Below are 23,372 nucleotides of genomic sequence, written 5' to 3'. Positions count from 1 at the left end.
TTCTTTTTCTTTTTCTTCTTCTTTTTTCGTAAATATGTATAATAAAGGTAATTACTTTTAGCAAGAAAGTAATTAAACCTTTCGTACTCTTAGCAAGAGTTTATTTTAGCCTTCATAGTTCTTAATAAAGATATTTAAGAACGGCACGCCCGATATAGGGCCAAGTTTACCGCATTCGCTTCTTCTCCGCCGTATGGCATGGAGCCTGGCAAAGCTTAAAGGCCACCACCCACTGGAACTGGGGCATGCGCGGCATGAGAACATCCCGCACCCAAGGATGACTACGGTCGTAAGGGGGGAAGAGTGTTTTGTGAGTCCTCTTCGAGGGATGCAACATGAGACTCTTGTGGAAAGCTACTGTTTGTGGTATCGTGTTGTCATCCTCATGCAGCTTCCACGCCCACATGCTGGTCGCGTCTTGGTGCATGGTATCGAAGTACTCCTCGAGGCCTTCGGCGGTGAGAAGGGACGAGAGGAGTTCCACTCTGTCGTTGGCGAGATGGGATGGTAGTGAACAGGCCTCGTACATGTCCTTGAAGTGCCGGATGCGCTCGGTGTCTCGGACATTAACAAGGGCGATGGGATTCTCAGCGGAAAGCGTGTTTGCGGGCAGGATCGCTTCGGGTCGAGGGTGGAAGAATACCGTCCTGTCGTATACCATGTACGTCTCCAGCCGCGGCCACAACGACTTATTCGTCATCTTGAAAATGGCACTGTCCATATCCGAGCTATCCATGCCGCCGCAGCCGAAAGAGAATGCCACAGCACGAGCGCTTTTGGCAAAGACCTTCAGCTTGAGTTCGTTTGGGAAAATCTGTATAGTACAGTGTGCTAGGTCGTCCCGATACTGTCCCCAGAGATCCAAGCACAGAATATCGCTGGCCGGATCGAACCATGTCTGCTCGAGCCTGGTCTTTGACATACCAGGTCTTAGGGCCATGTTATGTCGTATGTGTAGGTGATGCTGATTATTGCGGACGTGCTGATACCATGCGACGTCCTTGGCGATCTGTCGGTATGCTGTATGGGGCTCACGGCATACCTGTGCCACCGGAGGCAAGGCGAGGTGGTGGCGGGTATTTTTGGGCGTACAGGGATAATTGTTGAAAAAGTCCAGGTGCCCACTGCGATGACCGGCGACTTCCGCATACGGCGAAAGTTGCATCACTCGTTCCGGCACGGCGAGATTCCAGATCTGCGTCCGTATCTCTGGTGGCAACTTGGAGAAGCAGGTGAATTGTTCCAGGCTCGAGGAAGAGGCTTGCTTGGCTTTAGCCGCCACCTGGTATTCCCTGCCTCCAATGAAGGAAATTACCGGTCCGTTTCCCTTGCCGGATGAAGACGCCATTGCGGAATAGTTTGTGTCGAGTGCAAGTTGGTTGTGGTTGATGGAATAACTGCCGGCGGTTTTTGTATGGACGACAGAGGAATAGCTGGCAGAAATGCGCGGTAACTGTGTTGCCCTCGAAACGTATGCTTTGGAGGATCTGGGCCACAAGGTTTCCGAGTGTCGCAATACGGTATACGGTAAAGCCGGGCTAGTTCTGACAGAAGATGTTGTTCATCGATTGATGGGGTGGTATGGAGATGAAAACGAAGTGGGTGGGTGTCAACGATTTGGAAGATGAGAAAAACAGACGTTGACGGGACAAAGGCAGTGTTGATGTGATGGAGAGGAACAACTTGTTCGGTCTGTGAGCTCTAGACGAAATGGAAGCTGCGGGCCTCAGTGGACGTGGGGAGAACAATCCAGTTCGGGCTGAAGCTTTAGGGCATGATTGTCCTCGACGACAAGATTGTTAGGGAGGGGTGAAAAATCGTTTACGTTGACTTGGCCTGACACGGGACGGGAGTCGGCAAGTGAGTCATGCAAAACACTCCCTCCCGCTCGCGCATCGCGGGTCCGCATTTAATCGTACGTAAGGTGCTTCATACTCACCGTCGAGGCAGTTGTATGCCTGGAAGTCTGCGCGGACTTGGTTGGCGATGTGTCACAACAAGGGACTCGCTAATAAGGCCAGGGTCTAACACCACATGTTCTAGTCAGTCTAGCGAACACCACAAGCGGGAGGCAGATATATATTGACATATGAAGTTTACGGATGATGATATGATAGATAGGCCCTGAAGCCTTGTTGCGACTATAAGAAAGGAATCTCAAGGAAAGGCGGCATCCTCTTGCGGTCAGATACTGCGGTAGCCTCTACTGCACTGGTTCGGCTTGGTTGGATCATCATACTAGTATATCTAGGATTCAGGAAGTGAATCGAAGGAAGTTGGAGAAATGTATCATTTTAAAACACACCTATAAGGACTAGATGATACACCGAGCCAGTTCAGAGCGTGGTTTTCGACGTGTATAATAAAAGAGGGATTGCGAGGGGCGTTGGCAAGGGGCGTTAGTAGGGCCAGTAACCTGGATTTATCTTCTATCTTACCTATTTGCTCTCTGTCCACGCTTTGCTATCTGATGTTTATTTCGTTGATCAGCCTGGGGCCTTCAAGATACTTGCCAATCAGCCAAGGATGACACGCTCAAAGTTGTAGTCGGAGAATACTAGTTTGTTGGTGACTCCTTGCCGCAAACCACAATCACGATGATTTCGTGGGTCAGGCACAAGCTCCGCAAAGTCCCATCCGCAGTAGCAGGCAGGTAATAGGCTCCCATGGATGTGTGATAGCCCGGGCAGTAGATCCAAATTCGTTTGACTATCGTGGCTTGGCCCATTAAGCTAGGACGTTCGATGGCCAGTCGACGCTCTCGGAGTTCCGGTTGTAGATACTGCTTTTAGCCTTCAGGCGAAAGAGGCATCTTCTATACATGCAACCAGGCTAACAATTCGCACAATGTCTTGGGACCCTAGGATGTGGCGCAAATGGGAACCCCCTAGGACACGTGCGAACTAAGAAGTGGGTGGACATATTAAAGGCTGCATGGCAGGTAATACCTGCAGCCGGCGATGACCCGGTGCGGTCCACTCTGTTATTCTACCCGCAGGCCGATGATGTTATCTTCTCCGACGATAGCAAGCGCCTAATAGATGGTAACCTCGACCGACTTATTAGATAACGCCAAACTTGTGTGAGGCGAACGGTATAGGGAAAGGCCAGTCAGCCATACGTCCTCAGAAGCAATGTCAATGAGCAAAGATTCTACTACGTGATACCAGCCTCCCGGCACGGCATCAACGTGACCCAGGGCCAAGGCGATGAGTTCCTATCGACATCTTCCACGTGCCCTACCCATTCCGAGGCCCTGAGCCGCCGTACTGTCAGACTCCCCGCATGGCAGTACCGCTACTTTGGCGACCGGGACTATATACGACTGACGGTACCCCACGAACGGCACTTACCACGACTTTGACATGTGCATGGTATTTGGAAGTTACGAGGCCGTGACAGGTCTCCCACCGCCCGAGTCGCAGGAGAAGACCGCGACTTTGTGCGGAATCTGTGGGCTCAGTTTGGCACGGATCTTGTGATTGGACTGGTTGTTGTTGTTGTTGACGTGTCGGTGTTTGGACTGGGCCGAGCTGGGTGGCCGCGTTTCGATCTTGGCTCAGATTCGCTGGCTCAATTTGCGTACGGGAACTCGCCCGAGTGGAGTTCTGTCAAGCCTGAGATCATTGCAGACCGATCTCAGGGAATTTGCCTAGAAAGTCTTTTGGGAAGGAGATGGAGTGCAAGTTGGATTAAACTTTTAGAGTTGGCACGGCCCGTGCCGCAAGCTTCTCAGAAAGATCGGACGATCGCGAAACACGTACATTGGAAATAACCCTCGAACGACGAGAAACCGAGACTGAGCTATGAAGTGTATATCCTTTGGGTTTTCGAATACTCACGAATCAATCAATCAATGCATTAGATCATACCGCATGAGGAGAAAAGAAAAGAACACAACTAATCTTCTAACATAATCATAAAACTCCCATCCCCCACTCCATGACTGCCTTGTTCTCCTCATTTCCCCAATCACTTCTTTCCACACTGGGTCTCAGCCCTTGCAGCTGGTCTCCCCGAACGACCGGGCGGCGCCGCAGAAGTCGTGCCCCGGGTAGTAGACCATGTAGCCCGAGATGAGGTAGCGCGGGTCGCTGACGCTGGGCGCCCAGCGAATGGTGCCCGCCGTGTAGGGCTTGAAGACGTCGGTGATGTGCCGCGCCGCGTTGGATCATCGCCTGCAGGCCCGCGCCCGCGCACGTGAAGGCCACTACGTCGCCCCAGATCGCGTACCACGCCTTTCCGACCGTGCAGCCCCCGATGCAGGCGTCCATCTGCCGCTTCAGGTCGTCCATGGCGGCGTCGCGGTTTGGGATGGAGAAGAAGACAAATAAAAGAAAGCTCTAGGAGGTGGCGGGCTCTGTGGGATCTGACTTACGTTCACCTTGTAGCCGCAGCCACACCAAACATGATGCACTTCCAGCGGAATTCGCTTCTGGAGGTCGGCGGCGGTGGAGTTAGAAGAAAATATATCCTGGTGGGAATGGTCTCCAGGCCCCTGACGTCGCCCTGGGTTGGGTCAAAGTCGCCATTATGTATCACTTCTAATAATAGAGTCAACCGGCGAGTTCGCATTGCACTGCAATTTTAGTGCTTAAAGACCCAGTTGGTGTTGGGGAGATGAGGGGTACCCCGCGTTTCTTCGGCTGCATATAACGTACCCCACAAGTGAATTGAACACTTTCGCCATATTTTATTCAAATAACCTTTATACCTAATCTCCTCTACAACATAATATGGTCGGTATTTAAGAAAAGAAGTAAATACTTTTAGCTTTTTAAACGCTTTAAAATAACTTAAAATTAAGTTTTTAATATATAGCTTTAATATATAAAGTCTTTTATATAACCTTTTATAATTAACGACTTAATATAACGAACGTTATTTAAGTTTTAAAAGAAACGTAGTAAGACGTACTAGGGTTTATATTAATAATACGAGATAGTATTTAAACGTGTGAGAAAGGTATCGCCTTTATTAATATAATATATAATAACCGGGTCGTAACGTAATAATAAAAAGTCGAGTAAAATATTTATACAATAAAGTTATTAAAGTTATTTATTTTATTAATAAGTTAAGATTAATATTTAAATTAATTATTAAAGTAAACAATATTTATATAAAATATATAAAGAATATTTATCGTTATATATTTAATCTTTTTTTTTCTTAATATTTTTTAATTCTTAAAGATCTCGAGGATCTCGTAAGATCTTATCGAGCCGGCTCTCTAAATCTCGTTAAGATCTCGAGAGCTATTAACCCTTAGTTTATTTTATTTTTACGTAACTTATAGTGGTTATCTTATTTTAACTATCTAGCTTATACTAGTTATCTTTATTTATTTACTCTTATTTATCTTTAATTAATTAACTTTAACCTGTTATTATTATAATATTAATTATCGGGGTTCTATAGCGGTGTAGTGGGGTCCGTTATCATTAGTGGGGCGTAAGCGCTGACCGGATCTTTTTACGGGTTTATAAGCGTCTCGAGTTATCGTCGGTCCGTTCTAAGAGATATAAGTCCTGACCGCATAGCTAAGCTAGGTTATAATACTTAGTTTCTTTATAAGATACGAAATTTTTACGAAATTTCGAAAGTTAACGAATCTAGAAGAAAGGGCGATTATAAATATATAATTAATTTAAATTCGTAATCGTTTCTTCCTCGGCTTAGCGATATAAAAGATATAACGAATCGATTATTTCGTTAACGTAACGCGAGACGCGTCGGCGTTAATTAAGCTTCGAACTTTATATAATAATAATTAAACCTCTAAACGCGTTTTAATTAAAAAATCGATTATTAAAAAGTCTTTTATAAAGATCTTACTACATATCGCGTATAATTTACTTTCGTACGAAATCTAATTAATAAATATAGGATTTAAAAAAAGGATATCTATAACTTCGACGAGACCAGCTTTTTTATAAATTAAATCTCGTTCGAAATAATCGTTATAATTATTTAAAACGTTAGATTATACGGTTACGCTATCTCTTTATATATTATATTTACCGAAAAAACGTACCTTTTTCTTAGTACGAAAACAGCTTATTATTAAAGGATTAAGTAATTATAATTATTAAAAACGGCTAGATTATAAACGAAAAAGGCGAGGACTAGATTCGATACTTTAATAAATATATAAAGTCTCGTACGAAAAGTATTTATTATTTATTAATTCTTAACGGCTATAAAAGTTATTATTTAATAACTTTTAAGCTTTATTATAAAAAAAACTCCATTCTTATATTTTATATACTTTTCTATTCGTTATATAAGCTTTAATATTTTAATATCGGCTATTTTTATATATAAAAAAAGTCGTACGGGAAAAAAATCGAGGGTTTTATACGAGCGTATCTCATTTATATCTTAAAAAAGGACTTTTTACTAACGTTCTTAAAAGCGTTCCAAGCGATCTTTATCGTTTTAAATATTTAAAGAGGTTTTTAAAAAGCAGGACTTATACCGTACAACTCGAAATATATTATTTTATAGTTAAATATAAAGCTATATACGCTAACGCCTTCGATAACCTCTTTTAACCTATTTATACCTTGAAAATTAAAAACTTTAAATAATGTAATTAAAACTTAATTTTAAACCGAATATATTAAAAATTAAATCGCGTAGTATTAAAATAGCTTTTTAATATTAATTTTTATTAAGCTTAATTAAATTATAAAAAATATAACGTAAGTTATATACCGGCTAGTTTTATTAAAAAGTAAAGTAATCGTATTACGAAAAGCGAATAAAATACTTAGCCGGCGCCGTCGTATAAAAAAGAAACGGCTATAAAATAAAGAATTATTTCGTATATAAGTTAAAAAAAACCTATAGTTTTAAAAAGATATTAATAAATAATTATAAAATAAATGGCGTTAAAGGAGTAGTTATACGAGGATTTTTAAAACGCGCTTATAACGTTATAAAATCTACGGAAAGCCCGGGTATAATACTTATACCTATTAAAATAATATAAAAGTATCTAGAGATTAGGATTCCGATTAATTTTAAAATATTAAATACGTTATAATAAAATTAATTTATATTTAATTATATTAGATTTTAAAAAGTGTTTAATTTATTTATATATTTAATTTACTTATGAGGTACGTTAACTAATTACTACTAACATCTTTATAAGTTACAAGAGTGATTAAGTGACAAGGGGGGGGACAATATGGGGTTTCTAGACGAGACAGCAAAATCGATGAATCTTAAAATGATTAAACTGCAATTTTAGCGTTAGAGAACCCGAAGTGTTTCCTCACTGCCAACATATGGGAAAGGCGGTACTCCGTAATGTGTCGCAGCATTTTAAAGCACCACTTAACCGTGTGAAACCCTTGTAGCTTCGTCTTACTTTAAGATGAGGCCGAGAGGCATATAGAGGCTTACACTATATTTTTAGTGCTTATTATAACGAACGCTATCCGGGTTTTAAAAGAAAATTAATAAGATATATTTAAGTTTATATTAATAATATTAAAAAAGTATTTAAATATATAAGAAAGAAAATGTTTTATTAATATAATAAATAATAATAAAAGTAATTATATTAAAGTATTTATATAATAAAAGTATTAAAGTTATTTATTTTATTAGTTTAAAAAATTCGCGAGTTTAGCGAGATTTTATTAAGCTAAATTTTTAAATCTCGTTAAAATATCGAAATTTATTATATACCTTTATTTTAACTTTAATTAATATTTATATAATAATAACTTATTAGTAAATTAATTATATTATTAAATAAATTACTCTTTTTTTAATTTTAATTAATACTTATAAGATATAATTTATTAATAAATTAATTATATTATTAAATTAATTAATATAGTTTACTATTAAGTTAATTATATTATTAAGTCGGCTACTTTTTTTATATTTTACTACTTTTATATGAATTAATTAAAATTATTCTTTATTCAATTCGCTACTTAATTTTATATCTTTTTTATATATTCGTATATTATAACCTATCTCGCCGTAGGTATCACAGCGCCTTTTACCGGTCGCCCTTTATTTTAACTAACCCCTTATTCCGTATTTATTAATCTTAAAACGCTTCCCTATTAACTTCTTATCTTAAAGCTCTTAATATTCTTATATAATAAGGGCTCCTCTAAGTTAAACGCGCGATTTTTTAACTTTTTAACGTTTAAAAAATATTAAATTAACCTTTTATAAATATTATTCTATATATTATTATATATTTATATTTCGTTACTTAATTTATAATATTTAAAATTAATATCGAAAAGCTTTTTAAATAAATAAAAACGGTATTTTTAATAAAAATAAAAAATTTAATTATTTATTAAAAATTAAATAAATAAAAACGGTATTTTTAATAAAAATAAAAAATTTAATTATTTATTAAAAATTAAATAAAGTTTAAAGGATATAAGTACTAACTATTCTTAAACGCGACGAGTTAAATATAAACATTTAAAAACGTATACTTAAGTTATTAATTATTTTATTTAAATAGTAAAATATTAAACTTAATACGTTATAAATTTAATAATATTTTTTATAAAAATAAGAAAATACGCGGTTTTAAAAGTAATAAAAAACTTTAACTTCGTAATATTATTTATTAACGCCTTAATAGATAGCTCGATTATTTTAAATAAATACGCTTTAATAGCGAATAAAATACTATATTTAAAAGTTAAAGTAAGTAAGAAAAATAAGGAGGTATACTAAGCGTAATTATTAGAACAGTAGGAACTAAGGTTTTTTATATTACTTTAAAAGGGGTATTACGTACCTATGTTACGACCTAGCCTAATCACGCGGCCCGGACCCACTTTACGGGAAGGCACCACGATATTCCGTAAGAAGGCGCTTACCTATACGACTAACTAAACAAGACCGTAAATAGGAAACAAAAACCGGCACTACGAACCAGATAGAAGGCACCTCCTAAGATACCTAGCCCCGAACGAGTAGAACGAACACCTACGAGCCTAGGGAAGAACCTCACGAACGAAGGATCACGTGACCGGCTTACTGGATCACCGGCTCAGTTGGAATGAGCTACTGATCTAATAAATTAACGGCTTAGGGGATCACTATAAGGAATATTGGTGAGCTATTAAGCTAAAGGATCGATAAAAGAGAGATTAGATATATAATTACGAATATTTCTTATATATTTTAAATAAATATTCTTTATTTTAGCGATTAATTTAAATATTAATTTAATATATTAATAAAGTATATTATTTTAACGAACTTATTATATTTTTTAATTAAGTTTTATAATTAGTTAAAATATTATTTATTATATTAAAAAACCGAGTCTTTTATACGTCTAAGTATTTTTTCGTCTAAGCTAATATAAACTAATAGCACGTTTACAAGGTTTTTATTAGACCCCGATAGCCGTTCGTTACATTTTGATCGCTCTTATTCTTACGAGTCACTACCTAGACCCTTAAACAATATCTCTCAAGAAACATGTCTACCCCTGCCAACAGTAATACTCGTCACGGGAAGGGACCAGCCGCTGGACTCAGCGCTGCGCAGTCACCCCCTCCTATAAATATCGACAGCGATAATAGTAATAACGAGCAGCAGGTACTTAAAGAGCGACTTAAGGCCTTAGAGTAAGAGAATGCCAACTATAAGACTCATTACGCCCGACTCGAGAATAAGAATCGTAACCTCCGGAACTATTAGCGACCTAAATCCTCTAAAAAGGATAAGACCGATTCTAGCGACCTACGAGAACAGATCCGAGTTCTTTAGGCAGCTACCAATATCATCCAAACCCCTATCGTACTTAAAGGAGGAATAAAGATTAATGCCCCTAATACTTTTAATAAGATTAGCGGGAATCTTCGAAGATTCTTAATCTAGGTTAAGGCCTATTAACGGTTTTATAAAAGAACGTTTACCGATTTAACCCAACGCGTAATACACGCCGCTTCCTTCTTAAAAAATAAAGTACTCGCTTAGTTCGAACCCTACCTCGACGAATTTATAAAATATAATTAATAAATTAAACTATACCGAAATAAAACTTAAAAGATCTTTAATAATTACGAGGGATTTAAAGAGGCTTTTAAGTCACTCTTCTAAAATCCCGATAAAAAACGGCAAGCGGAACAAAAACTCGAGACCCTACGACAAAAAGGGTCTACAACTAGCTACTCGGCAGAGTTCCGACGCATCATAGCACGTCTCGATAGCACCGAAGATACCAAGATTATAATATATTACCGAGGCCTTAAAAAGGAAGTTAAAGACGAGCTAAGCTAACTTAATACCCTTACCAACTTCCTTTAATATATAAAATTAGCTATTAAAATCGACACCCGGCTTTATAAACGACGTAAAGAGAAATAAAAAGGATAACCCCGGTAAAATAACCGAAGCTAAACTAACCGAGCTAATATTAAGTAATTACGATAACTAATTAATAATAAGCCACGATTTACCGCCTACGGTTAATATAATAAACCTATAAACCTCGACGCCACTTAACGAAATAATAAAAGCGAGCGTAAAAAAAAGGACGTTACTTATTATAACTACGGGAAGAACGGGCACTTCGTACGGGACTATAAAAGCCCTAAGAAGACGTTTAACCGTGTTCCGAATAGACGATAAGTTAACGCTACTAGAGTAGAGGAGACCCTAGTAGCTATTAAAAGAAGTAGCGCTAATAGTACGCTAAACGTACTATACGGCAGCCTATCCTAAACAGCCTATTATAACGATAGGTGCTCTATTCACTTAATAAATAAGGAAAGAACCGGATGGTTCCCTAAGGCCCCGAAAAAGGGAGGCCGCAAAACATAAACCCTCGTTATAATTAAACGAGAACCTATAAAAAACACTACCCTCGTACCCTATAAGTCGGAAGACGAAGGTATTAACCCAGAGGGATACGAACGATTAGTCGGTATGCCCCTAAGTGAGCTAGTACCCGAAATTACGAAACCACGAAGTCTAGAGGTAGACGGATAGCTCGCCATCCCCGGCGTCCCATCCCCCGAGTCTCGGAAGTTACGATAAACCCTTATCACTTATAGTTTCGAATAAGGAGTACACGGAAACTATTCTATAAAAAACGACCCTCGAGTATCCCTTACTTACGAGGCTTACTTTATATTATTATAGATATTTTATATATATAACGCTTATACCGAACACTTCGCGGAGAAATTAAAGAACGATTAGTTTCCTTAAAAGATTAGAAGAAAACCTATTACACACCTACACTTAAACTACATGATCGGGAAAGTTAAAACTACTATCCCCGACCCACGGCGAGCGTACCTATTAATATAGGAAGACCCCCAATAACTAAAGAAATGCTACCTAGAGAGATAATATTAGACGACATATAACGAGGACCGATATCTCGACCACGTATAAGAAAAGTCCCGAGCCCTCCGATAACTATAAATAACGCGAGAATAACGATCCGCTACTACGATCGATATTTACGAAACATACGATCCACGCCCCCAAGAGGACGAAGAACTCCGAAATCGGGTGTTCTAAAATACGAATAAACGATTATTTTAAGTAGCCAATATTACTAATAGCCGTATTAATAACGACGGCGAAGTTATTCTAATTTAATAAAAACGGGCTAATAACCTTATAAAATCTTAAACGGAATTAAGGTTTATAAAAGAACCCGAATCCTAAATACGTAAATTAATTATAATAACTAGATTTACTATACTACCCCTTACTTATAAGCGAGCTACGCCGTACGAGTAGATTCGGCGCTATTAGAGATTAGTTAAAGAACGAGTTAGGTTCTAATAGCAGTTAGGAAATAGTCGCCGCCGAATATAGAGGGACGATATTAAGCAGGATAAGATAAGTCCCTATATATTATAACGGATAAACGAAATATTTATAAGTATATTATATTATTAATAAACGTTAAAAAAGTTACTATTAAAACGCTACTTAATAACAGAACGTAAAGAAATTATATCTTATTAAAAATTATTAATAACTTAGAATTAAATTAATAAGAAAAAAACGCCTCATACCGACTTAAAACTATCGATAAAAGATTTATAACCTACGAAGATAGAGAAGTACGAAAAGAAGTCGCGAACCTTTTAATTAATATCGGAAGACGTTATAAACGAATCACGTGTGATATCACGGAAGTATTAAGATACGATATAATATTAAGGATACCCTAATTACGGGTAAATAATTTTAAAATTAATTAAAAAATAGGCTAATTTTAATAAAATATATTAAGAAGAGGTTTAGCCGCTAAGTAGCGTTTTAAGAAAGGACCCTTAAATAAGCCTAAAGTCTTTCGGGTATATATTATTATTAAAAAGCTTAAGCCGAGCGTTACGACGACCGTACTAAAAGAGTACCGGTAATTTAAAAACCTTTTTAATAGGAAGCTAAAAACGGGTTTACTATTTTATATACGATAAAATTACGAAATACCTTTTAAAAAAAGAAAAGAACTATAGTTTATACCGATATATAAACTTAATTAAAAACATAAAGAAGTCTTAAAGGAATATATTAAGGAAAACCTCGAAAAAGGAGTTATACGACCATCCACTTTACTAGCAGGATACCCCATTCTTTTCGTTCCCCGAAAGAGCAAAAATAAAAAGAAGAAATAGCGATTGTGCGTCGATTACCGGAAACTTAACGAAATTACCATTAAAAACCGATACCTATTTCCCTTAATTAGCGATTTACGTAATAAACTATATAAAATAATTATCTTTACTACGCTCGATTTATTTAACGTATATAACCTAATCCGTATTAAAGAGGGAAAAGAGTAGAAAACGGCATTTCGAAGCAAGTACGGGCATTTTAAATATTAAGCTATGCCTTTTAAACTTTATAATATACCCGCTACTTTTTAAAGCATAATTAATTATATTTTACGCGAATATTTCGATAAGTTCGTAATAATCTACCTAAACGATATCCTAATCTACTCCGAAAATAAAAAATAATATAAAGAACACGTTAAAATAGTGCTTTAAAAGCTATAAAACGCTAATCTTCTAGTTAACCCGGAAAAGAGCGAGTTTCACAAGAAATCAGTCACTTTCATAAAATACGTAATATCCCCGGGAGAAATCTAAATAGAGCCCTCTAAAATATTAATAGTACGAGAGTAGCCTAGGCCTATAAGCGCTATAAAAGTCAAATCCTTTTTAAAACTAGCTAATTATTACCGGATCTTTATCCCCGGATTTAATAGGATAGCGATACCTCTTACGCACTTAACACGGAAGGATATATTATTTCGATAAATAAACGAGAAAGAATCGGCCTTTTAAGTTATTAAGGATAGGATCCTTAGCGAATTAATACTTCGCGTAATAAATCCTAATAAACCTTTTAAAATCGAGACCGACGTATTAAACTATACGATCGGAGGCCAGCTAAGTTAACGAAACGATAACGGAAAATCGCACCCCGTCGCATTCTTTTCTAAGAAATTAAATAAACTAGAACTTAATTACTAAATTTATAATAAAGAGTTAATAGCTATTATTAAAGCTTTCAAAGAATAGAAATATTACTTAAATAGTACCGAAAACCTTATAAAGGTTTATACAGATTATAAAAACCTTATAACGTTTATTATTAATAAAAAGCTAAATAAACGATAAATACGATGGTCAGAATTCTTATCGGAATTCAACTTCGTTATTATCTTACCGAAAGGGTAGCGATAATAACAAGGCCGACGCCCTAAACCGAAAACTAAACCATTAACAGGACGTGCCACTAGAGATACGCACAATCCTCACTTACGATAAGGATAGAAACTTAATACCATTACGACACATTTAAGCCACCTATAAAGTATAATTTTACGAAGAATAGATTAAGAAATTTAAGGAATATACCCCCGAGACAATAGGTTTTATAAACCGGGCCAGGGATGGACTCGACATCAGAAATAAACTTAAATACCGACACGGTAAGATCGACATCCCGGAACAGTACCAGGAGGAGTTTATTAAAGAGTTCTATACGCATCCAGCCCACGGACACTAAAGAATCTTTAAAACCCTAAAAACGAATTAATAGGCAGTTCGATTACAAGAATCTTAAGGAACGAGTGGCCAAGGTGATCAACGAATACGACCTCTATAATAAGGCCAAGACCGCACGACACCAACCGTATAGGGAGCTACAACCTATACCACCGCTAGACAGAGCCTAGAAAACGATCGCACTAGATTTCATCGTCAAGCTACCACCATCCGAGGAGCCGATAACCAAGGTCAAGTACGACAGCATATTAATTATTACCGATAAACTCACTAAGTACACCTACTTCCTACCATACAAAGAAGTAAGCGACACAAATAACTTAGCATACACCTTCCTCAGGACCCTTATTAATTAGTATAGACTACTAGAAATAATTATCTCCGATCGAGATAAGTTATTCACCGCCAAATTCTAGAAATCCCTTATAATACAATTTAGAGTTAAACATAAGTTATCCATAGCCTACTATCCGCAGACCGACGGATAAACGAAAACGTATAAATTAAACACTTAAATAATACCTGCGATGCTATATTAATTACGAGCAGGATAACTAAGTACGGTTATTACTTATAATATAATTTATATATAATAACGTAAATAACGAAACTATACACATATTACCTTTTAAAATAAACTACGGGTTTAACCCCGACGTTACTCGAATACTATTAAAAAGAGAGTTAGTACCGATAGCGATTATTTAAGTCGAAAAATTAAAACAACTTTAAATATCGTTATAAGAAGACCTTATTTTTTTTTAAGATTAAATAAAAAAATACGCCGATAAGAAAAGGATAAAGGGACCTATCCTAAAAGAAGGGGAAAAAGTTTACCTCCTTTAACGAAATATTAAAACTAAACGACCTAGCGATAAATTAAACTTTAAAAAGATCGGACTATTTAAAATCGCCGAAATTATTTTAAAAACTAATTATTAATTATCGCTATTTAAAATAATACGAATATACCCTATCTTTTATATTTTACTACTCGAATTAATATTAATAAACGTAAAAATCGAGACGTAATTAAAAATTAAAATAGATTAATATAAATACGAAATAAATAAAATACTCGATAAAAAATAAAACGGACGAAATTAGAAATACCTCGTTTAATAAAAAAGTTACCTATTAAAAAATAATATTTAAAAACTTAAGAGATACTTAGAGAACGCCGTTAAAAAACTTCGGGATTTTAAGAGACGGACGACAAAGAAAAGTCTATATCCGTCCTAAACTAGTTAATCACCTCAAAACTACCAAAGCTATAAACGTCGGTTACGGCCTCGGACTCCGCGCGCTCCTACGTCTCTAACTTATTTAGAGAACGAAGACCACGACGAGCTATCTCCGCACCCCAAGTCACCAAGGACTCCCGCTAGACTCTGATTTTCTCAAGACGGAGAAAAGCCTCTTAAGCAGCCCGATAAGCTTGCTCCAGAGCCGCGCTAGCCTGACGGAGCGAGTCGCTCGCCTCTTGCTTTATAAGACGAAGAGCCCGAGATTCGTCCACGATACGCGACACCGTAAAAACAGACGTCCCTGAGCCATTACAGGATACGCCTAAACGAACATACTCCCGATATCGGTTAAAACCTTCCATTATTTTACACATCTATTTCCGCGACGTATATAAAAAATAAGGCGGGACCTTAACCCCGAACTCGTTAATAAGCGCTATTAAGTTATAGCGTTATTCCGTTTTTTTCAATTTAAGGCGTTAAACGGAAAACTTTTCGACACGACCCGATACTATAATAAATAAATATTATAATAAATAAAAAAAGTAAAGAAACTTACCTAAACCCGGTAAAATAAATAAATAAAGGTATTTAAAAAACTTAACGCTTTAAAAATAAAATAAATAAAAGGGAAGAAATAGTATTACGACTTAACCTAATCACGCGGCCCGGACCCACTTTACGGGAAGGCACCACGATATTCCGTAAAAAGGCGCTTACCTATACGACTAATTAAGCAAGACCGCAAATAGGAAATAGAAACCGGCACTACGAACTAGACAGAAGGCACCTCTAAAATACCTAGCCCCGAACGAGCAGAACGAACACCTACGAGCTTAGGGGAAGAACCTTACGAACGAAGGATCACGTGACCGGCTTATTGGATCACCGGCTCAGTTAGAATAAGCCACTGATCTAATAAATTAACGGCTTAGGGGATTATTATAAGGAGTATTAGTAAGCTATTAAGCTAAAGGATCGATAAAAGAGAGATTAGATATATAACTACGAGCATTTCTTATATATTTTAAATAAATACTTTTTATTTTAGCGATTAATTTAAGTATTAATTTAATATATTAATAAAGTATATTATTTTAACGAACTTATTATACTTTTTAATTAAATTTTACGATTAATTAAAATATTATTTATTATATTAAAAGACCGAGTCTTCTATACGTCCAAATACTCTCTCGTCTAAGCTAACATAAACCAATAGCACGTTTACGAGGTTTCTATTAGACCCCGATAGCCGTTCGTTACAACCTACGCGCACGAACCCCTTTTCTATTTTATTAAGAGGGGCATACGATACCCTTTATAACTAGTATTAAAAATAAAAATAAATAATAAAATATAGTAATAGAATACTATTTAAACCTTTATTTATACGTATATATAAAAGCTTATTTAATATTAATTAATAATTATACGAGGTAATTATAAATTAATAAAAATAAAGAGACGGTTTTACGCCCTTATTAATATAAGGGCGACCGTGTTAAAGAGCCCGAGAATTTCCGCCCGTTAGAGATTTAAAGGAAAAGCCGAACTAAATTAACTATACGAGGAGGAACCCCTTTTACTAAGTGTATATTATAAAGAGGAGACTAGGTTTCGAATTATATGCGAAACTAGTTAAGCTATATATAATTATAACGTACTTTATAAACGAGCTACGTGTTATAATACGTTTAAATTAATTACTACGCTATAAAGTAAAAGCTTTAAAAATAACTAAACGGTTATTTTTATTTAATTCTACGCCTTAAGTATTATTACGCGAGGGACTAACCCTCCGATCGTAATATTATACCCCCTTTTAAAGGCATACCTTTATACTTAAGGTAATAAACTCTTAATAACCGTATAATTTATTTAAACTTAATATAAAAAAACATTAAAGTTTTTTTATAAAGAATTAATTCGTATAAAGCCTTACTTATTTATTAGCGATTTTATTTAAGTAATTAAAGAGAGCTCTTATTTAATAAATATATCAGTTATTATATTATAATACGTTTAAATTAATTACTACGTTATAAAATAAAAGCTTTAGAAATAACTAAACGGTTATTTTTATTTAATTCTACGCCGTAAGTATTACCTCGCTATTACGATCGGCGGGTTAGTCCCCCCGCGAGGTAGCACTTAAGGCGTAGAATTAAATAAAAATAACCTGAAAAGTTATTTCCGAAGCTTTTATTTTATAGCGTAATAATTAATTTATACGTATTATAATATAATAACTCTTCGCCCTTATTAAATAGGAGACGTAGGTTCGATTCCTATACTTGCTAGATAGGAGCTCTCTTTAATTACTTAGGCAAGATCGCTAATAAGCAGGCAAGGCCTTATACGAATTAGTTACCCGTATAAAAGCTTTAGAGTTTCTTTATACCGAACTTAAGTAAATTATATAGTATTAGGGGTTTATTACCCTAGGCATGAGGGCATGCCTTTAGAGAGAGGGTATAGTGTTACGATCGGCGGGTTAGTCCCTCGCGGGGTAGCACTTAAGGCGTAGAATTAGATAGAAATGACCCGAAGAGTCATTTCCGAAGCTTTTGCTTTGTGGCGTAGTGGTTAGTCCACACGCACTGTAACACTCGCGAGGGACTAACCCGCCGATCGTAATATTACGTATATAAGTAAATTACGTACTTTTTATTATTAAGTTTTATGAGTTATAAATTAATTTAATTATAATATTTATAACTAATTAAATATATTAATAATTATTGTTTTAAAGGTTTTTATATTATTTTAATAAGTACGCGTATTATACCCGGGCTTTTTATAAATTTTATAACGTTATAAACGTGTTTTAAACGTTTTTATATAATTACTCCTCGATACGATTCGTTTTATAACTATTTATTAATGTTTTTTTAAAACTATAAATCTTTTTTAGCTTATATACGAAGTGATCTTTTATCTTATAGCCGTTTCTTTTTCGTACGGCGGCGCCGGCTAAGTACTTTATTCGCTTTTCGTAGTACGCTTACTTTATGTTTTAAAAGAGCGAGCCGGTGTATAACTTAACGTATCCTATAAGCGAATATCCTACATAAGCGAATGTCTCACTTTTATAAATTTCTTTATAGCTTTAACCTTTTTTTATATTTTTTTACGTCTGAAAATATTATAATTTTAAAAAAAATATATATATAATTCTAACGTTTTAAGCGCTTTAAAAAGACTTAACTTTAAGCGTATAAAAAGTTATACTAATTTATTATATTTTATTAAAAACTTTATAACGTAAATAAAATAATTAATCTATACGATATAAAATATTTACGAATTCTCGAAAGCTTTTAAATTTTAAAAAAGATATAATTATTTAATATATTATTAATTTAAATACGCGATCGTTTTTTCCCCGGTTAAATAATATAAAAGATATAGCGAATCGATTATTTAATTTACGCGACGCGGGATACGTCGGTATTAATTAAGCCTTTAATTTCGTACGATAATAACTAGACTTCCGGACGCGTTTTAACCGAAGAATCGATTATTAAAAAGTCCTTTATAAAGATCCCGACGCGTATCGCGCGTAGTTTACCTTTATACGGAATATAATTTATAAATACGAGATCTAAAAAGAGGATATTTATAACTTCGATAAGACCGGCTTTTTTATAAGTTAAATCTCGTCTAAAATAATTATGTTGAATGGGCTCTCGTACGTACGGTGGTTCCGGTTTTAATCGGGGTTCAATCGTTCTTATTCTATTGTTCATGTCTATCTCTAGTGCTAGCTACGAGGGGCATCGTATACCCCTCTGACGAAACAGGAAAGGGGTTCGTACGAGTAGGCACGTGGCACCCCTTTTAGAGTAATATAGAAAACCTTAGTTCCTACTGTTCTAATAATTATAACCACCTCTGATTAATACGGAAAGCTTAAAGTAATATAATAAAAGAACCGGGAATAGGTTATAATTATTCAGGGCGTTGGATTATACGGTTACGCTATCCCTCCGTATATTATCTTTACCGGGAAAACGCACCTCTTTTCCCTGGTATAAAAATAGCCTATTACCGAAGGACTAGGTGATCGCAGTTATTAAAAATAGCTAAACTACGAATAAAAGAGGCGAGGACTAGATTCGATATTTTAATTAATATATTAAGTTTTATACGAAGGATTATTATTACTTTTTAGTTTTAAACGGCTATAAAAGTTATTACTCGATAATTTTTAAGCTTTATTATAAAAAGAACTCGATTATTATACTTTATATACTTTTTTATTTATTATATAAACTTTAATTTTTTAATATCGGTTATTTTCGTATATTAAAAAAGGCGTACGAGAAAGAAATTAAATATTTTATACGGGCGTATATTACTTATATTTTAAAGGAGGACTTCTTATTAGCGTTTTTAAAAGCGTTCTAAGCGATTTTTATCGTTTCGAATATATAAAGAGGCTTTCGAAAGATAGGACTTATTCCGTATAATCCGGAATATATTATTTTATAGTTAAATATAAAGCTACGTATTTTAATATTTTTAAAAACGTTTTTTAACCTATTTCTTCCTTAAGAATTAAAAACTTTAAATAACTTAATTAAAGTTTAATTTTAAACCGAATATATTTAAAACCGTATTATATAGTATTAAAATAGATTTTTAATATTTATTTTAATTAGTTTTAATTAAATAATAAAAGTTATAATATATATTATATATCGAGTTACTTTTTTAAAAAATAAATGAGATATTTAGCCGGCGCCGCCGTATAAAAAAGAAACGGCTATAAAATAGAAAATTATTTCGTATATAAATTAAAAAAAACTTATAGTTTTAAAAAGATATTAATAAATAATTATAAATTAAATCGCGTCGAAAAAGTGGTCGTATAAAGACGTTTAAAACACGCTTATAACGTTATAAAATTTACGAAGAGCCCGGGTATAATACGCGTACTTATTAAAATAATATAGAAGTATCTAGAAATAAGGATTCCGATTAATTTTAATATATTAAATACGTTATAATAAAATTAATTTATATTTTATTAAAAAAGGTATAAAAGAATAAGATATTCGCTTATATAGGATATTTGCTTATAAGATACGTTACGTTATATTTTTTATAATTTAATTAAGTTTAATTAAAATTAATATCGAAAAGCTATTTTAATATTATATAATTCGATTCCCTACCTATTCGGTTTAAAATTAAGCTTTAATTAAATTATTTAAAGTTTTTAATTCCTAGGGTATAAATAGGCTAAAGAGGTCGCCGGAGGCGTCGGCGTACGTAGCTTTTTATTTAATTACGAAATGATAGATTCCGGAATAGCCCTAGGCTTCCCGTATCGATCGGAGGTTATAACGATTATTTCGAACGAGATTTAGCTTATAAGAAAGCCGGTCTCGTTAAAGTTATAAATATCCTCTTTTTAAATTTTATATTTATAAATTATATTTTATATAAGGGTAAACTATACGCGATACGCGTTGAGATTTTTATAAAAGATTTTTTAATAATAAATTCTTTAATTAAAACGCGTCCGGAGGTTTAGTAACTATCAGTATAAAGTTTAAAGCTTAATTAACTGTTACAACCCGACCTAACCATGCGGCCAAAAGACCCCACTCACCGGTACGGAACTACCATACCCCGAACAGGCTACGATACCACAGCCACGGACCGCACCGCCAGCTATATGAACACGAAACCAGACTTTCCTCAATAACGAGCAACGCCACCTCTACGCCCGGCGATGGGGCGAACGCGCCTGCAAAGTAATGGCGACCGACAGCAAGTTACGTGGCACGGCAAACGCTTAGGCGAGATCACTGAGCAGCGCAGAGCGTGATTAGGAGCGATTACTGAGCAACACTAAGCACGCTCAGAAGGGATCACTAAGCAGCAACAGATCAATGAAGGAGGGATTGGATATATAACGATAGATATTTTCCCTATATATTTCATATAGACACTCTCTACTTCAGTAATCAATCTAAGCATTAATCTTAACCCATTAGTAAGGTAAACAGCTTTAACGAAACTATTATGAATACCCCCAAGCCTACGCACCTCAGTCACCTTCGTTCCTACGAGCTATTGCCCATTATATCGATATAAGCGACTTCTATCGCATGTTCGGATACTCTCTCGTATTGCCAACATAAACCCCAGTACGTCTTACTAGGTTTCTTTTGGAACCCAGATAGCGTTCGTTACATTAACGTCGACGCGTCTCGCGTCGCGTTAATAGAATAATCGATTCGCTATATCTTTAATACTACTTATCCGGGGAGGAAATAACCGCGAATTTAGGTCGATTATATATCGTACGATTATATCTTCTTTAAAATCTATTAATTTTCGAAAATTAGCGGGTATTTCGCGTTTCGTAAAAATATTAAGCTGTTAGTTATAAAGGGTTATACAAGAGACTTTATACGTTCGAGCTATGCGTTAAAGATTTAATTTCGAGTCGTTTTTAAGCGCTTAAAGCGTTAAAACTATTTACCCTTCTTTTTAAGTATTAATTATAATAGGTAGTAAAGGAATTAAGTTATAAAAATTATTCGTACGAAATTTAACGAAAGTGGTTAATTCGCCTATAGGGTACGTTATTCGAAACCGTATTATATAATATTAAAATAGCTTTTCGACGTTTATTTTAATTAGTTTTAATTAGATCGTAAAGGTTATAACGTAAGTTATATACCGAGTTATTTTTTTTAGAAAAATAAGAACGCGACACTTTAAAAAGTAAATAAAATACTTAGCCGGCGCCGCCGTACGAAAAAAAAAACGGCTATAAAATAAAAGATTACTTTATATATAAACTAGAGAAAACTTATAGTTTTAAAAAGACGTTAATAAATAGTTATAAAACGAATCGCGTCGGAGGAGTAATTATATAAAAACGTTTAAAACACGCTTATAACGTTATAAGATCTACGGAAAGCCCGGGTATAATACGCGTACTTATTAAAATAATATAAAAACCTTTAAAAGTAATAATTATTAATATATTTAATTAGTTTTAAGCGTTATAATCGAGTTAATTTATAATTTATAAGACTTAATAATAAAAAGTGCGCAGCTCGTTTATATACGTAGCTCGCTTATAATGTATATTATATAATTAAAGTACTATTTATAAATAAAATATTATATTATAATTAATTAGCTTTAATACACGTTTTTTAAAAATAACACCTTTCGTTAAGTGAGCTATGTAGATTAAACTCGCGGTTAAGTCGAACCCTTAAAAATACCCTAAACGGTGACTCTTTAAAAAGGCGTAGGTATTAATAAGATACACTGATAGCTCCGCGGCGATAACTATCGGCGCGTAAGCTTCGTTCTAAATAATTCCATGAGAAGCTACGCCAGACAAGGTAACTCAATCAACACTGCCACAAGGTGCATCCCGGATATCCGGAAGACTTCCTAGACTGTCTTCGTAGCTCCCAGTTTCAATCCATAATGTGACTAGGCGTAATTCGACCAATCAGCCTTTCCATATTAACTTCTCAGGGGGTCGCAGGCTAAGGGACTGCTTGAAGCCTCTGTGGCAAGTTGGCTCTCATAATGCCTCGCTCGTAAATGTCTTGCTGGCGAATCACCAACTCCATATAGCGCGGGACCATGAGCCAAGCGCTTGCTCACTGTCAAGGTCGTGAAGAGATGCCCGTGGGGGGTAGGTGCGTATATTCACTAAACACTGGCCCTCCAGCTATCTGGGAGGATCACTGTCCCTGTATATCTAGCGGCGGCCTCGGCACTCCTCATCCACGTCTCAGGCTCGTGTAAGATGGGACCCTGACACTCACATCCGGGTTTTGACAGCTAAAGATTATGCCGATCCCATGTGCGGATGGCTTCGCAGGAGGTCATTACCACTAGACAATACCAGCTGCAGTCACAACTTATCAGAGTTTATATGATGCAAAAGGCACTGTTAAGGTCTCCTTTAAGATGCTCAAAATGACCCGACCTCCACAGATGCCTGGACCCCTGTCTCAATGGTTTCGCATGGAGTCATCGTCACTGTGACTGCATCAACCAACATTTCCAGCTTCTTCCA

General features: G+C 35.4%; 2 protein-coding genes across 2 annotated transcripts; both read right to left on the bottom strand.

Moving 5' to 3' along the window:
- Nucleotides 1–166: 166 nt before the first annotated feature.
- Nucleotides 167–1,348, bottom strand: PG994_000759 (uncharacterized protein; the record flags this gene model as incomplete). Its single annotated transcript, XM_066852168.1, has 1 exon — nt 167–1,348. The coding sequence occupies one exon, from the start codon at nt 1,346–1,348 to the stop codon at nt 167–169; it is 1,182 nt and encodes a 393-aa protein (XP_066722800.1).
- A 2,569-nt stretch (nt 1,349–3,917) lies between these two features.
- Nucleotides 3,918–4,295, bottom strand: PG994_000758 (uncharacterized protein; the record flags this gene model as incomplete). The annotated part of the gene is made up of 1 exon (XM_066852167.1): nt 3,918–4,295. One exon carries the CDS (start codon nt 4,293–4,295, stop codon nt 3,918–3,920), a length of 378 nt encoding a protein of 125 aa, XP_066722799.1.
- Nucleotides 4,296–23,372: the final 19,077 nt, after the last annotated feature.

This window comes from Apiospora phragmitis (assembly GCF_038363925.1).
Source record: "Apiospora phragmitis strain CBS 135458 chromosome Unknown utg000001l:1.0-2902119.0:1.0-2906034.0, whole genome shotgun sequence".
Classification (NCBI taxonomy): Eukaryota; Fungi; Ascomycota; class Sordariomycetes; order Amphisphaeriales; family Apiosporaceae; genus Apiospora; species Apiospora phragmitis.
The sequence above is the reverse complement of the archived record's forward strand: the minus strand, read 5'-3'. Positions and strand labels throughout refer to the sequence as shown.